General features: G+C 54.7%; 1 protein-coding gene across 9 annotated transcripts in view; it reads right to left on the bottom strand.

Moving 5' to 3' along the window:
* Positions 1–14,720, bottom strand: part of GTF2IRD1 (GTF2I repeat domain containing 1) — a 118,132-nt gene that overhangs the window by 76,306 nt on the left and 27,106 nt on the right. For all 9 annotated transcript variants that reach the window (XM_061401867.1, XM_061401866.1, XM_061401861.1 and 6 more), the window contains one exon: positions 2,919–3,047. In XM_061401867.1, the coding sequence (XP_061257851.1) occupies positions 2,919–3,041 (123 nt within the window). In that variant the 5' untranslated portion in view covers positions 3,042–3,047. The remainder of the gene's footprint in view (positions 1–2,918; positions 3,048–14,720) is intronic.

Here is a 14,720-nt window from a genome sequence, read left to right on the forward strand (position 1 = left end):
AACAGAATGGGAAAGACTAGAGATCTCTTCAAGAAAATTAGAGATACCAAGGGAACATTTCATGCAAAGATGGGCTCGATAAAGGACAGAAATGGTATGGACCTAACAGGAGCAGAAGATATTAAAAAGAGGTGGCATGAATACATAGAAGAACTGTACAAAAAAGAGCTTCACGACCCAGATAATCACGATGGTGTGATCACTGACCTAGAGCCAGACATCCTGGAATGTGAAGTCAAGTGGGCCTTAGAAAGCATCTCTACGAAAAAAAAAAAAAAAAAGAAAGCATCTCTACGAACAAAGCTAGTGGAGGTGATGGAATTCCAGTGGAGCTATTTCAAATCCTGAAAGATGATGCTGTGAAAGTGCTGCACTCAATATGCCAGAAAATTTGGAAAACTCAGCAGTGGCCACAGGACTGGAAAAGGTCAGTTTTCATTCCAATCCCAAAAAAAGGCAATGCCAAAGAATGCTCAAACTACTGCACAATTGCACTCATCTCACATGCTAGTAAAGTAATGCTCAAAATTCTCCAAGCTAGGCTTCAGCAATATGTGAACCGTGAACTTCCTGATGTTCAAGCTGGTTTTAGAAAAGGCAGAGGAACCAGAGATCAAATTGCCAATATCCGCTGGATCATCAAAAAAGCAAGAGAGTTCCAGAAAAACATCTATTTCTGCTTTATTGACTATGCCAAAGCCTTTGACTGTGTGGATCACAATAAAGTGTGGAAAATTCTGAAAGAGATGGGAATACCAGACCACCTGACCTGCGTCTTGAGAAACCTATATACAGGTCAGGAAGCAACAGTTAGAACTGGCCATGGAACAACAGACTGGTTCCAAATAGGAAAAGGAGTACGTCAAGGCTGTATATTGTCACCCTGCTTATTTAACTTATATGCAGAGTACATCATGAGAAACGCTGGGCTGGAAGAAGCACAAGCTGGAATCAAGATTGCCGGGATAAATATCAATAACCTCAGAATATGCAGATGACAGCACCCTTATGGCAGAAAGTGAAGAGGAACTAAAAAGCCTCTTGATGAAAGTGAAAGAGGAGAGTGAAAAAATTGGCTTAAAGCTCAACATTCAGAAAATGAAGATCATGGCATCTGGTCCCATCACTTCATGGGAAATAGATGGGGAAACAGTGGAAACAGTGTCAGAATTTATTTTTGGGGCTCCAAAATCACTGCAGATGGTGACTGCAGCCATGAAATTAAAAGACACTTACTCCTTGGAAGGAAAGTTATGACCAACCTAGATAGCATATTCAAAAGCAGAGACATTACTTTGCCAACAAAGGTCCATCTAGTCAAGGCTATGGTTTTTCCTGTGGTCATGTATGGATGTGAGAGTTGGACTGTGAAGAAGGCTGAGCGCCGAAGAATTGATGCTTTTGAACTGTGGTGTTGGAGAAGACTCTTGAGAGTCCCTTGGACTGCAAGGAGATCCAACCAGCCCATTCTGAAGGAGATCAGCCCTGGGATTTCTTTGGAAGGAATGATGCTAAAGCTGAAACTCCAGTAGTTTGGCCACCTCGTGAGAAGAGTTGACTCCTTGGAAAAGACTGATGCTGGGAGGGATTGGGGGCAGGAGGAGAAGGGGACGACAGAGGATGAGATGGCTGGATGGCATCACCAACTCGATGGACGTGAGTCTGAGTGAACTCCGGGAGCTGGTGATGGACAGGGAAGCCTGGCGTGCTGCGATTCATGGGGTCGCAAAGAGTTGGACACAGACTGAGCGACTGAACTGAACTGAATGGAACTGAAGGGGAGGCCACCAGGGCTGGAGGTGAGCCTCTGTTATGTGGTCACTTCAACAGCCGAAGAAGCTAAGGTCACAGCAGGGAGTGGATTTGCCCAGAGGCACAGAGAATGGGGGTCACAAGGAAGCTTCTGGAAAAGGGTCGCAGACTGGATGCGGGGAGGTGATGAGCAGACAGCACTTTGCCCCCTCTCCCCCTCCACTGAAGACTCCCGAGGACCCGGCCCAAGGCCTGGAGGGTGCCAGCAGAGCTAAGGCAGTGTCAATCAAGTGCTGCTGTCATCCACGACGGTCCCTCAGGACACCTGTAAAGGCCTCGTTGCAGGGCCTGGGGGAGCCCGGGGGAGTCTGTCCTGATCATGGCACGAGGACAGAGGGCCATCAGTTCCTCCAGGGAGCCTCTGAAACACTCTCCACAGCAGCACTGCCAGCCGTACTCAGTCATGTCCCACTCTTTGCGACCCTATGGACTGTAGCCCGCCAGGCTCCTCTGTCCATGGGATTCTCCAGGCAAGAATACCGCAGCAGGTTGCCATTCCCTTCTCCAGGGGATCTTTCCAACCCAGGTCTCCTGCACTGCAGGTGGATTCTTTGCTGCTGAGCCATCGGAGATGGTCCCCTAGAATTTCTGCAGTGACGGAGATGTTCTATTTCTACACTGTCTGATAACATGACCACTAGCCACATGTGGCCCCCCAAGCTCCAGAAACGATGCTTAGTGTAACGGAATCACTGAAATAGTTTATCTGGTTATTCATAAACATTTATTTGGCTGCTCCAGGTCTTAGCTACGGCACAAGGGATCTGTGATCTTGGCTGCGGCGTGTGGGATCTTTAGTTCCCTGACCAGGGATCGAACCTGGGCCCCCTGCATTGGGAGCATAGAGTCCTATCCACTGGACCACTAGGGAAGCCCCAGGGAGGGAGACTTGTGACCATCCCAGGGATGGGACTTGAACTCTGAGAGGTGACGAAATGAAGACAAGGGGTGAGGGGACGAGGGCTGAGGTTTCACAGGCTTGCTCTCATGCTGGTGAGGGCAGAGGCCTTGGGACAGGCGGGGGACACTGAGGCCTAGATCGGCGGGGCTCCTGTGAGCACCAGAGTTACGAAGGCCAGCTGTCCCACTGCCCCCGGGGCACTCACCATGGAATCTAAGGCAGACACGAGGCTGGTGATGATCTCGTCTTTGCGCGTGAAGGCGGAGGTCCAGCGGTCAGGCCCGCAGCCGTTGGCGGGGATGTCACAGCGCTTTCCCAGCAAGGCCATGGTCGCCTGGATGGAGGAGGAGCGGGGAGCAGGCGGAGGTGGGTGGGGCGGGGCACATGTAGCGTCTGTCCCCACCATAATCCGCCGAGCCCCAGAGACCACCTCCACCTCCCAGGTGGGACGAGTCAAGGACTGGTCTCCTCCTCCCCCAAGAGTCTTCCATGCATGAAGGACTCTGAACTCTAAAGGCCTGGAGCCGCTGCAGCCTGCACAGAGCATTACAGGTGTGTGGCGGAGTAACTGAGGGCCTGTCTCTCCAAGTCTGCACCCCGGAGCCAAGCCCAGTGTCACGAGCAGTCTGCCTGGCAGGCCCTAAATGCCAGCTCTCCCCCCACACACTGCTCTGGCATGGCCCTCCCTTGCTCACACACCCTCCATAGCTCCCTACTGCCCACATTAGCTCTCGACTCCTCAGCTCGGTATTCCAGGTTCCAGACTTGTCCCTTGCCCCAGCTCCTCCTTATACCCCCATGCTCTGAGTCCTCTAAAAGTCACCATCCCCCAGACATATGACCACCCTTTATGGGTCCTCAGCTGTCACAGGTTCTATTCTCCGAATACCCTCCCTGGCCCCTTCGGCATTTACTGACTGCTTTCTTAGCTTTAAAAGAAAACAATTTTTATTTTTAGTATTTGGCCACACTGCACAGCATGGCGGGGGTGGGGGTGGGGGTGTGTGTGTCTTAGATCTCCAACCATGGATTGAACCCCTGTCCCCTGAATTGGAAGGCAGAGTTTTAACCACTGGACCATCAGGAAAACCCCTGCCCCCTTAGCTTTCAATTGTCACCTCTGCTGGGAAGGCTCCCTGGATTGCCCCCTCTCCTACCCTTTCCTTCGCAGGATGGGTCAGGCACCACTGGCCTCCCCTCTGTCCCTGACCGACCCCATCACAGTTCCCAGGGGCAAGGCTGCTGCTGCCCCAAGGCTGGGAGCTGCAGTCTACTTCCTGGCTGTCAGGACTGAGTCTCAGGGGTGCAGAGAGATACAGAGGGCAGAGGCCCCTTCATCCCAGACGAGGTTTCCCCAAGACAGGACTTTGCCCCTTGTCATGAGACTCCCGGAGGACAGAGCTGGGACGTCCTCAGATCAGGGCCCCGTATCGGGGCTGCGCCTGGCGGGGACAGGCCTGCTGGCCCTACATCACCCGGCCGGGCCAGGGCCCCACTGGATAACAAACGTCAGCCTCCCTTGCCCCCTGCCGCGATCCATCCTGCCCCTCCCTTTCCTGACCCCAGGAATCAGGTCCAGGGATCCCTCCTCCAAAATGCCCCAGTGCCAGCATCTTCCTATTGGCGACCTGCCCCCTCACCAGTCCAAGCAAAGGAGAGGGCGGAGAGCAGAGAGCAGAGACAGGGACCTTCGATCCCCTCCCCAGGCTCAGGCCTTCTAGTGCTCTGTACAGAGGCCCCAGGTGGCCAGTTCTGGCCAGGGAGCAGGGAGCAGAGCTGCAAGCGTCAGAGGGATTCTGTGAGTCCTGCCCGCTTGGCTTCCTGGCGGGGAAGGAGTCTGTGCACAAAACTGGGGCCAGGGGTTGGAGAGCCCCGGCAGTGACAGCTGGGCCTGCTGCCTTGGTGCTAAGTCCAGAGTGTCTTCTGCCACCGGAGCTGCCCCCCACCAGACCATAAACTCTATGAGGGCAGGGACTGGTCGGCCAATTCCCGCTGCACCCCAAGGGCCCAGCTCAGCGTGGTCCAAACCACAGGCTGCGGCCTTTTAGTGGGTCATGAAATCGATGACACAGAACAGCAGATATCAGAGCCTGTCACACGTGACGTGGTGAGACGTGTCCAACTTCAGTGACGGAAACATTCAAAGGAATCAGGGATGCGCTAGAGCTTTTCTCATGAAATTAAAAGACGCTTGCTCCTTGGAAGAAAAGCTATGACAAACCTAGACACCGTATTAAAAAGCATAGACATCACTTTGCTGACAGAGGTCCATACAGTCAAAGCTATGGTTTTTCCAGTACTCATGTACAGATGTGAGAGCTGGACCATAAAGAAGGCTGAGTGCTGAAGAATGGATGCTTTTGAATTATGGTGTTGGAGAAGACTCTTGAGAGTCCCTTGGACTACAAAGAGATCAAACCAGTCCATCCTAAAGGAAAGCAGCCCTGAATATTTATCGGAAGCACTGATGCTGAAGCTGAAGCTCCAATACTCTGGCCACCTGATGCGAAGACCCGACTCACTGGAAAAGATACTGATGTTGGCAAAGACTGAAGGCAGGAAGAGAAAGCAGTGACAGCGGATGAGATGGTTGGATGTCATCAACTCAATGGACTTGAGTTTGAGAAAACTCTGGGAGAAAGTGAAGGACGGGGAAGCCTGGTGTGCTGCAGTCCATGGGGGTCACAAAGAGTCAGACAGGATTTAGTGACGGAACAACAAGAGCTTGGCTCTGGACGCTGTCCTGGCCCAAGCTGGCTGCTTAGTTGTATATAAATATTAATTTTAATAACTGGCCAGGTCGGCAGTTGCCCCAAGTGAGTATGGGTTCACTTATAAATGTTTTAAAATGTATTTATTCTCCTAGGTTGTCTTACCTAAGGCGGGGGGGGGGAAATCCACAATTACAGTCAAATGTTTTAATACCCCATTCTCAGTAACTTTGATAACAAGCAGACAGGAAAGCTATGGAACACCTGAAATACACTATCAACCATCTTTTTTTTTTGGCCGCATGGCATGTAGGATCTTAGTTCCCCAAGCAGGGATCACACTCACACCCCTTGCAGTAGATGCGAGGCATCTTAACCACTGGACAAGTTCTTGCCTTATTTTTCAATAAAAGCTTGAAACTGGCAGCATTAAGGGATGCTGAGGGTTATGCCGGGCCCTGGATAGGACATGGGAATGGTCACGAAAGCAACCAGGGGTTTTCTGCGACACGAAGCCTAATCGTGGGGGTGTTGCGAGAGCAGCTGAGAGGCTGGCCTGACTGGGGTGCATGGAGCCTTGCCCCCTCCTCTCAGCCACCCCCCTGCTCTCCCCAGTCCCTTGAGCCACTTCCAGAAAGGCCTCAGGCTGCCAGCCTCCCAGCTGCTGGGGCGCAAATCAAATCAGGGCAAAGCAGGAGGCACCAGACAGTGCTCCAGGCCTGGCCTCCAGGTCGCCCCAGACGGCTGCCGGCTCCTTCCGGCAAAGGTCCTAATCCGTTTAGGAAGGAGCCAGGGACTTAGGGAAAGAGGAGGGGAGTGTGGAGGGGGCTGGGCTGTGGGCCGTCCCCTGATTTCTTGTCCATCGTGCTCGCAGGACAGAGAAGATCCTCCTGAGCCCCTGAGAGGGGCAGGTTCCTGCGGCTTGAGCTGCTGCCAGTGGAAGAGGCAGGGTCCAGAGTGCTGGAACGGGCCAGGAGCTATGAGCTGGGAATCATGCATATGTGGTGAGACCCAGGCCTGGGGCTGCCAGGACCACACGGGGTCAACCACCTAGACCCCCTATTTTCTCATGTGCAAGATGGGAAAAGTGAAAGTGAAGTCGCTCAGTCGTGTCCCACTCTTTGCAACCCCATGGATTATAGCCCACCAGGCTCCTCCGTCCATGGGATTCTCCAGGCAAGAATACTGGAGTGGGTTGACATTCCCTTCTCCAGGGGATCTTCCCGACCCAGGGATCGAACCCAGGTCTCCTGCATTGCAGGCAAAACTCTTTACCGTCTGAGCCACCAGGGAATCCCAATGTAAGGTATAAGGTGAGAAATGTGCCAGGTGGGGCTACTTCTAATCTGAAAATGAGGCAGAAGAAAACCACCCAATAAGACCAACAGACTTCACAGAACAGAGAGCATGAATATGCTAGCTGAGCAGGAGGCAAGTGACTCAGAAAGTACAGGAGACGAAAGTACAGGAGACGGTCCCTGGGGGGAACGGATGGGAGGCCACTGCCTGAGCCACGACACAGGTCACACGCCAGCGAGGATGGGGACAGGGTGAGGCTGGGGCAGCTAAGGGCTGCTCTGTGTCACCCAGAGAGGCCATCAGAAGTGACATCACGGGTGACCGGCTCCCAACCTGGGGCACAAGTAGCAAGGAAGCCCTGAGTGACAAGGGACTTCCACTCACGCCCCAGTTCCTCGGGGGACAAGGTCAGCGGGGGCCGAGAGGCAGCAGTGGGGCCGTGAGCATCCCACCGCAAACATTTCTCCCAAGGGCACCAGGGCCACACACCTGGCTTCCCCACCCTCCTGGTGCTGCCGGCTGAGGGTCCAAGGCCCTCTCCCTGCCCCTGTCCCACTCCCTCCCTGGCCGGGAGGCAATCTCTCCCTTGAAAGGGAAAGTCGCTCAGTCCGGTCTGACTCTTTGCAACACCATGGACTACAGAGTCCATGGAATTCTCCAGGCCAGAATACTGGAGTGGGTAGCCTTTCCCTTCTCCAGGGGATCTTCCCAACCCAGGGATTGAACCCAGGTCTCCCACACTGCAGGCAGATTCTTTACCAGCTAAGTCAACAGGGAAGCCCAAGAATACTGGGGTGGGTAGCTTATACCATCTCCAGCAGATCTTCCCAATCTAGGAATCGAACCCGGGTCTCCCACATCGCAGGCGGATTCTTTACCAGCTGAACTATCAGGGAAGCCCATTCCCTTGTTGCTCGACTGGTAAAGAGCGGTAATTACAGAGAAGTCGCTCAGTTGTGTCCGACTCTTTGCAACCCCATGGACAGTAGCCTACCAGGCTCCTTCATCCATGGTATTTTCCAGGCAAGAATACTGGAGTGGGTTGCCATTTCCTTCTCCAGGCAACTGGTAAAGAATCCCCTGGAGAAGGGATAGGCTACCCACTCCAGTATTCTGGCCTAGAGAATTCCATGGACTGTGTAGTCCATGGGGTCACAAAGAGTGGGACATGACTGAGCAACTTTCACTTTCTTTTGGCTTACACATCATCTATTCGCTGGTGCTTCTCCACCTCTCTCCCTCCTCTCCTGGGATGCTGCCTCCTCCACGTCAACTGTTCAGTGCCCAACAAGCAATCCAAACACAACACGGCCCACATTCCCCACTCAGATCCTCTCCTCTCCCGCCATCAGCTCAGGTGCAGGAGGACCGAGGGACCTCATCCCCGGGTCCCACCTCTCTCACCCCTGAAACAATCCGGGGTGGGGGGGAGTCCCATGAGCTCAGCTCCGGAACGCACCCAGGTCTGCCCACTTCTCGCCACCTCCCCGTCCAGGCTGCCCTCCTCGCTCACCCACTCCATGGCAATGGCCTCTCACGGGTCTCTCTGACCTCCTCCTGCCCCCACGGGCTCCCTGCAAACAGCAGCTACATCATCTCACGTGGCTTCCCGTAAGAAGCTTCCAGGGGGTTCCCACCGCTGGCAGGAGGTCGCCTCCCCGAGCGGTAGGCCCATGGGCCCAGGCCCGTCTGCCCCTTTCCTTGGCGCTCCAGCCCCACTGTACTGGGCTCCAGCGCCACCCTCTTTCCGTTGCCCAGACACACCGTGTGCGCCCCTCGGGGGCCGTGGACTCGGCTCCTCTGGAAGAGAAGGTTCTGGCAGGTCTCTATCTTCTCCCGTTGCCCCCTTCACTCCATCAGCTCCCTGACCCGGCAGCCACATGGCAGCCCACCCCCATCTCTTCATTCATTTCCTTCATAGTGTCTGAAGCGACCTGCTCATGTGCTTCCTGCCAGATTTCCCCAACTGGAATTCAGCTCCGGGAGACCAGAGGGTGTCTGCTTTACTGTATTTTCACTGCCTCAAATGCCTGCTTGAGTTTTCAAGGACACTCAATGAATATTAGGGGAGTTAGGGACTTCCCTAGCTCCAGGGTCCAGGGTTTAGGACTCTGAGCTCCCACTACATGAGTTCGATCCCCAGCTGGGGAACTAAGATCCAGCAAAGCGCACGGGGTAATAATAAATGTGATGGTCAGCCACTTTGGCTGGGAGCCAGGATGTTCAAAAGCTATTGTCTGGCAACGACGGGCTTGCCTGGCTCCCAACGGGTAATCTGGGGGATTGCAATTTTGAACGTATTTGGATCATGGAGGAGGAACGGTCCCGGAACTGAAGTGAGGGATCCAACAGGTGTCCTGTACAGGTGCTCCTGCAAGTGCGGTCCCAGGACTGGCAGCATCAGCACCACCTCAAAGCTTGTCAGAACGTCCAGAGTGGCGCATCTGCACGTGAGCATCCTTCCTTGCTACATCATCCTTCCATCACAGAGACTCGCCTAAGGCCCCAGTCAGTGGGTAGTGAGGATGAGGTCTGTCCATCTGTCTCTCTGACCCCAAACCTGGTCCTTTCCCCTCGACGTGCGCCGTGAGGACTGTACTGCTCACACCTGCCAGGGTGCAGGAAGCAGGAAGATCACCTGATGAAATCGACAGCTGATGCTCAGCCAGACTGACCAACTCGCCCTGGTTTGCCTGGGACTGTCCTGGTTTTAGCACAGAATCCCCTTAGTCCCAGGCAGAACGGTCTCCCCAGGACACAGGCATCAGGAGGACCAGGAGCCCAGACACCCCTCTTGGCCACTGAGAACAAGGACAGACACCAAATAAGGGACACAAAGCCACAGACAATAGGTCCTGCCTTTGGGTCCAAAATACCCAATTTCACCTAGAGACGAGAGATGGTCTTGGGAGCTCCTCAGGGGAGGGGGACAAAAAGGGGGTCTCCCAGAGGAGCGGGGCGCTGCTTCACCCAGGAGATCACAGCAGCGGGGAGGAAGCCACTCTCCTGATGTGCTTGAAGGGCACACGGGTAGCAGACAGGTCAACCTTTGGGGCTTTTATGAAGCCCCTAAGAGCAGATCGGGCTTCCCTGGTGGCTCAGCAGTAAAGAATCCACTTGCCAATGCAGGAGACTTGGGTTCAATCCCTGGGTGGGGAAAGGAGAAGGACATGGCAGCCCACTCCCGTATTCTTGCCTGGAAAACGTCATGGACAGAGGAGCCTGGCGGGCTACAGTCCACGGGGAGACAACAGAAGGTGGAGTTGGGGGAGGTGGAGGGCAGACCCTGGGTCCCTGGTCTGCAGGGACACTGCTGTGTGACACTGTCCCCGTCACCCGGCTTCCCAGCCTTGCTCTGCCCACCTGTGAGTGAGGAGGGCAGGCAGCCCAGCTGCCACCCACACCTGCCAGTCCAGCTTCCTAGGCCCCGCCCCCCAGAAGTCCCGGGGTCTGCCTTGAACTCAGGACACTGTACGTTTCAGTGTCCCAAGGATTCTGACAGGCAATCGGGTATTGGGCCTGGATAATCTCCGGGGAAGTTTCCAAGCATCTTGGCTTTTCCTGCCCACTGCCCGCCTCCCACACTTGCTCGGGATTCCTGGCCCAGACAGTGGCAGCTTTGCTGGCCGCCGACAGCTGGAGGCCTGCCCGGTGTCAGAGCCAAAGCTTAGCTGAGTGCTGTGTCCACGGCTGAGTCACGGCTGCCCTGATTCAAGGCAGACTTGCCCCTGGGAGGGAGGCCCCCACGGGAGCCGGGCCCAGAAAGACCACTCTGTCCGGCACTGGGGCTAGGGCGAGGGCAAGGAGACGGCACTCTGGCAGGGGTTTCCAGTCCTAAAGGCCCCACACTGGGCGCTCAGGGCCAGCTGGAAGGCTGGGGGTGGGGGGCTGTTCTTGAACTTGTCCTTACTGTTGTGCATGGCCTGGGTGCTTGGGAAGACCTCACTCTGATGGGAACCGGACCTTCTCCAGCAACGGGTGGCCCCTTTGTCCAGGGGTTCAACACCCCAATACATTGGCCACCTGATGCGAAGAGCATATTCATTTGAAAAGACCCTGATGCTGGGAAAGATTGAGGACAGGAGGAGAAGGGGACAACAGAGGATGAGATGGTTGGATGGCATCACCGACTCAATGCCCATGAGTTTGGGTAAACTCCAGGAGTTGGTGATGGACAGGGAGCCCTGGCGTGCTGCAGTTCATGGGGTCGCAAAGAGTCGGACACAACTGAGCGGCTGAACTGAACTGAACCCTCCTTGCCCTGCTTCCCCCTCCAGCTCCCTCCTCCTCTCTTTGTCCACCTCCCCTGGGAGTGCCCGTTTACCAGCATGCTGACAGCTATGACCTCTATCCCTGGAGTGTAACAGGGCCCATTCTTTCTTAAATTAGCCACTTTTAAAACATTTTATTTATTTTTGGCTGTGCTGGGTCTTCGTTGCTATGTAGGCTTTTCCGTAGCTGCAGCGAGCAGGGGTTACTGTCTGATGGCGGTGCCTGGGCTTTTTACTTCAGTGGCTCCTCTTTGCTGCGGAGCACGGGCACTAGGGTGCACGGGCTTCGGTATTTGTGCCACGTGGGCTCCTTAGTTGCGGTTCCCGGGGTTTAGAGCACAGGCTCACTAGCTGTGGCACGTTGGGCTCAGTTGCTCCGAGGCATGTGGGATCTTCCTGGACCAGGGATCGAACCTGTGTCTCTGGCACTGGCAGGTGGATTCTTTACTGCTGAGCCACCAGGGAAGCCCTTTAATATTTATTTATTTGGCTGTGCCAGGTCTTGGTTTGGGTATGGTGGGATCTTTAGTTGTGGCGTCTAATTCCCTGACTGGGGATTGAACCCGGGCCCCCTGTATTAGAAGCATGGAGTCTTAGCTACAGGACTACTAGGGAAGTCCCCTGGGCCCATCTTAAAGGTGGAAGAAAACCAAGCCCCAGAGGGATGACATTTTTGCTCAAAGTGAGTGGTGAAGTCAGGATGAGATTCGGGACATCTGACACACATCTTTCTGTGCCTCCCTGGGGCAAGACCCCTAACTCAGAGGAACCCCAGGCACAGGGACAGCCCAGCTGGGTGGCTGGCTGATGAGACCGGTGGGCTGGCCCTGCCCCTGGCTGGAGGCAGGCAGGCGGGAACCAGGTCAGGGCTTATGAACTTTACTGCAGGAGCCCGGGTGCCAGTCCTCCATGCCATGAGGGACCTGAGGCACCAGCAGGGGACACACAGAGGGGGCCAGAGTCAGGGCAGGGGGTGCCCCGGGGGGAGGGGGAGAGCCACAGGGCTGCTTCTCAGGTCCCAGGACTGGGTTAGACCCCAAAGCACTTAATTCTGACAACCATCCTCATTTTTATTTTCCCCTTTTCTTTTTTTCTCAGTCCTTATACTATTTTCATCTTTTTTGGAGCTTTTTAGTTTGTATTGGGGTATATGCTAAGTCGCTTCAGTCGTGTCTGACTCTTTGCGACACTACGGACTGAAGCCCGCCAGGCTCCTCTGTCCATGAAGATTCTCCAGGCACGAATACTTGAGTGAGTAGCCATTCCCCCCTCCAGAGGATCTTTCCGATCCGGGGACTGAACCCGTCTGTTACGTCTCTAGCACTGGCAGGCGGGTTCTTTACCACTAGCATCACTTGGGAAGCCCATATTGGGGAACAGCTGATTAACAATGCTGTGATAGTTTCAGGTCAAAGGTGAAGGGACTCAGCCACACACACACATGGATCCATTCTCCCCCAAAGGGGAAGCCAGTAAAGCACCCGCCTGCTATGCAGGAGACCTGTGTTTGATCAGGAAGATCCCCTGGAAAAGGGAATGGCTACCCACTCCAGTATTCTTGCCTGGAGAATTCCATGGACAGAGGAGCCTGGTGGGCGACAGTCTGTGGGGTCGCAGAGTCAGACACGACTGAGCAACTGAGCACGCACACATTCTCCCCCAAACCCACCTCCCATCCAGGCTGCCGTGTACACCGAGCAGAGTTCCCTGCGCTCTACAGAAGGTCCTTGTTGGTGATCCACTCTAAATACAGCAGTATAACCGTCCTCATTCCACAGAGAAGGATTTCAAGGCTTGAGCGTCCCAAAGCCAGGATGCAGCAAAGCCAGGGCCTGAGTCCAGATCACGCCAGCTAAGCCCGGTTCCTTCCACCCCACGACTGAGCCTTCAACTCACTTCCCCCTGGAGCAGTGAAAAAGATCGGTGGCCTTGGCTGGCTGGCAAAGAGGGGGGCCCACCCGGCACCCTGCTTCCTTATCTGTGAGACCCCAGCACAGGCGCAGGTGAGGAGACATCTGAGAGGACGATCTGTTTCTCCTTCCTGGGCTTGCAGGAAGAGAGCTTGTCCCCAGAACCCAGGGCCACTTTGGCAGAGGCCATCCCTGGCCAGTGGCCCAACTGGGAATCCCCAGACCTTCAAAGTCACCCCAGAGGTTGAAAAGTGTGTCCTTAAAAGGGTGGAGGTGAGTGAGCATTTGCGTTCGAAAGGGGATGGGTTAAAAGAAAAAAGAGAGAGAGAGAGAGTGTGTATGTAACACACACAGAACAAGAGCAGCCCCCAGCCAGAGTGAGACCAAGAGGCTGGACCCCACCAGGCTGGGGACGGTCACCTGTCCCTCTGGCTTAGGAGTGAACCAAGATACAAACGCCACCGGCCCTCCTGCAAACAGCCTGTCTGGGGCGCTGATGAGAGACGAGCCACCCACGGGCTGGGTGTGCAGCAGCCGAAGCCCTCCTCCCACATGCCTACATGTCCGGGTCCCCCCATATCAGGGGCACATGTGGTGGGCGCCCCCCTTCCCTTCCATACAGTTGTTAAACTCCAAGGGCTACATTGGGTGCTCGGCGGCCACGCAGCGAAGCCACAGTGGGAGAGAACAGAGAGCATACCCACCCAGCCATCAGTTGGGACGCAGTACCCAGGCAGTGCGCTCTTGGGGAATCAGGGGCAGCCTGCAGCAGCATGACAGAAGCTGGAGGGCTGGCTACCTGCGGGGAGGCCCCAGGGGAGATGCTTCCTGGCCCTCCCTTCACCCCCATTCATTTACTCCACAGCTCCTAGAAAAACCTCCCTGCTGGCCCAGACAACAGGGTTTGACACGAGGAAAAAAGGACTATCTCTCTTTCATTTAAATACTTTCTGTTTGTTTAGCCTTTGGGGAGTCAGGGTTTCCAAACAAGGTTTCCCTGAGTTGATGCCTGTTGAAAGGATTTTGAAGGGTGAGTACGAGTTCTCTGAGAACTCTGGATAGACGGTATTTTCACTTTTGTGGAGAGAGGCAGAGGCAGGAAGCTTGGCTTGGAGATATACAACCCTCATTCTATGAGTCAGGGGAAGTGTTTGGGATTGGTTGGTTTGTTCATTTATTTGGCTGTGCCGGGTTTTAACTGCAGCATGCAGGATCTTTTTAGTTGTGGCATGCAAACTCTCAGGGGTGGCACGTGGGATTTAGTGCTCTGACCAGCAATCGAACCTGGGCCCCCCACACTGGAAGCACAGTCTTAGCACTGGACCACCAGGGAAGTCCCCCCAACTATCTTTTGACCATAATTGCAGGAGAAACTCCAAACAAGAGCCATCTTGCTGAGTCTAGTCAAAACCCACATTGTGTGAAACTAAGGTGAGAAATGACTGTTGCTTGATATTGCTAAGTTTGCGGCTATTTGTTATGCAGTGACAGGTAACTGACACGCCCGAGGGCAGAGTATGAAGCTCTAGGTGCATCCGCAGGGGGCAGCTGTTTGGGAGAATGAACAGAACTTGAATATATACTTACAATGTCCACAGGCACGTGGGCAAGGCCACGCCAGTGTGGGGCAGAGCTGAGCTGGGAGGAGAAGAGAGGTTGCTGGGAATTTCCACCCCCTCCTTCTTCCTGCTGCTGCTGCTAAGTCGCTTCAGTTGTGTCCGACTCTGTGCAACCCCATAGACGGCAGCCCACCAGGCTCCCCCATCCCTGGGATTCTCCAGGCAAGAACACTGGAGTGGGTTGCCATTTCCTTCTC

Source organism: Bos javanicus, chromosome 25 (genome assembly GCF_032452875.1).
Source record: "Bos javanicus breed banteng chromosome 25, ARS-OSU_banteng_1.0, whole genome shotgun sequence".
Lineage (NCBI taxonomy): Eukaryota > Metazoa > Chordata > Mammalia > Artiodactyla > Bovidae > Bos > Bos javanicus.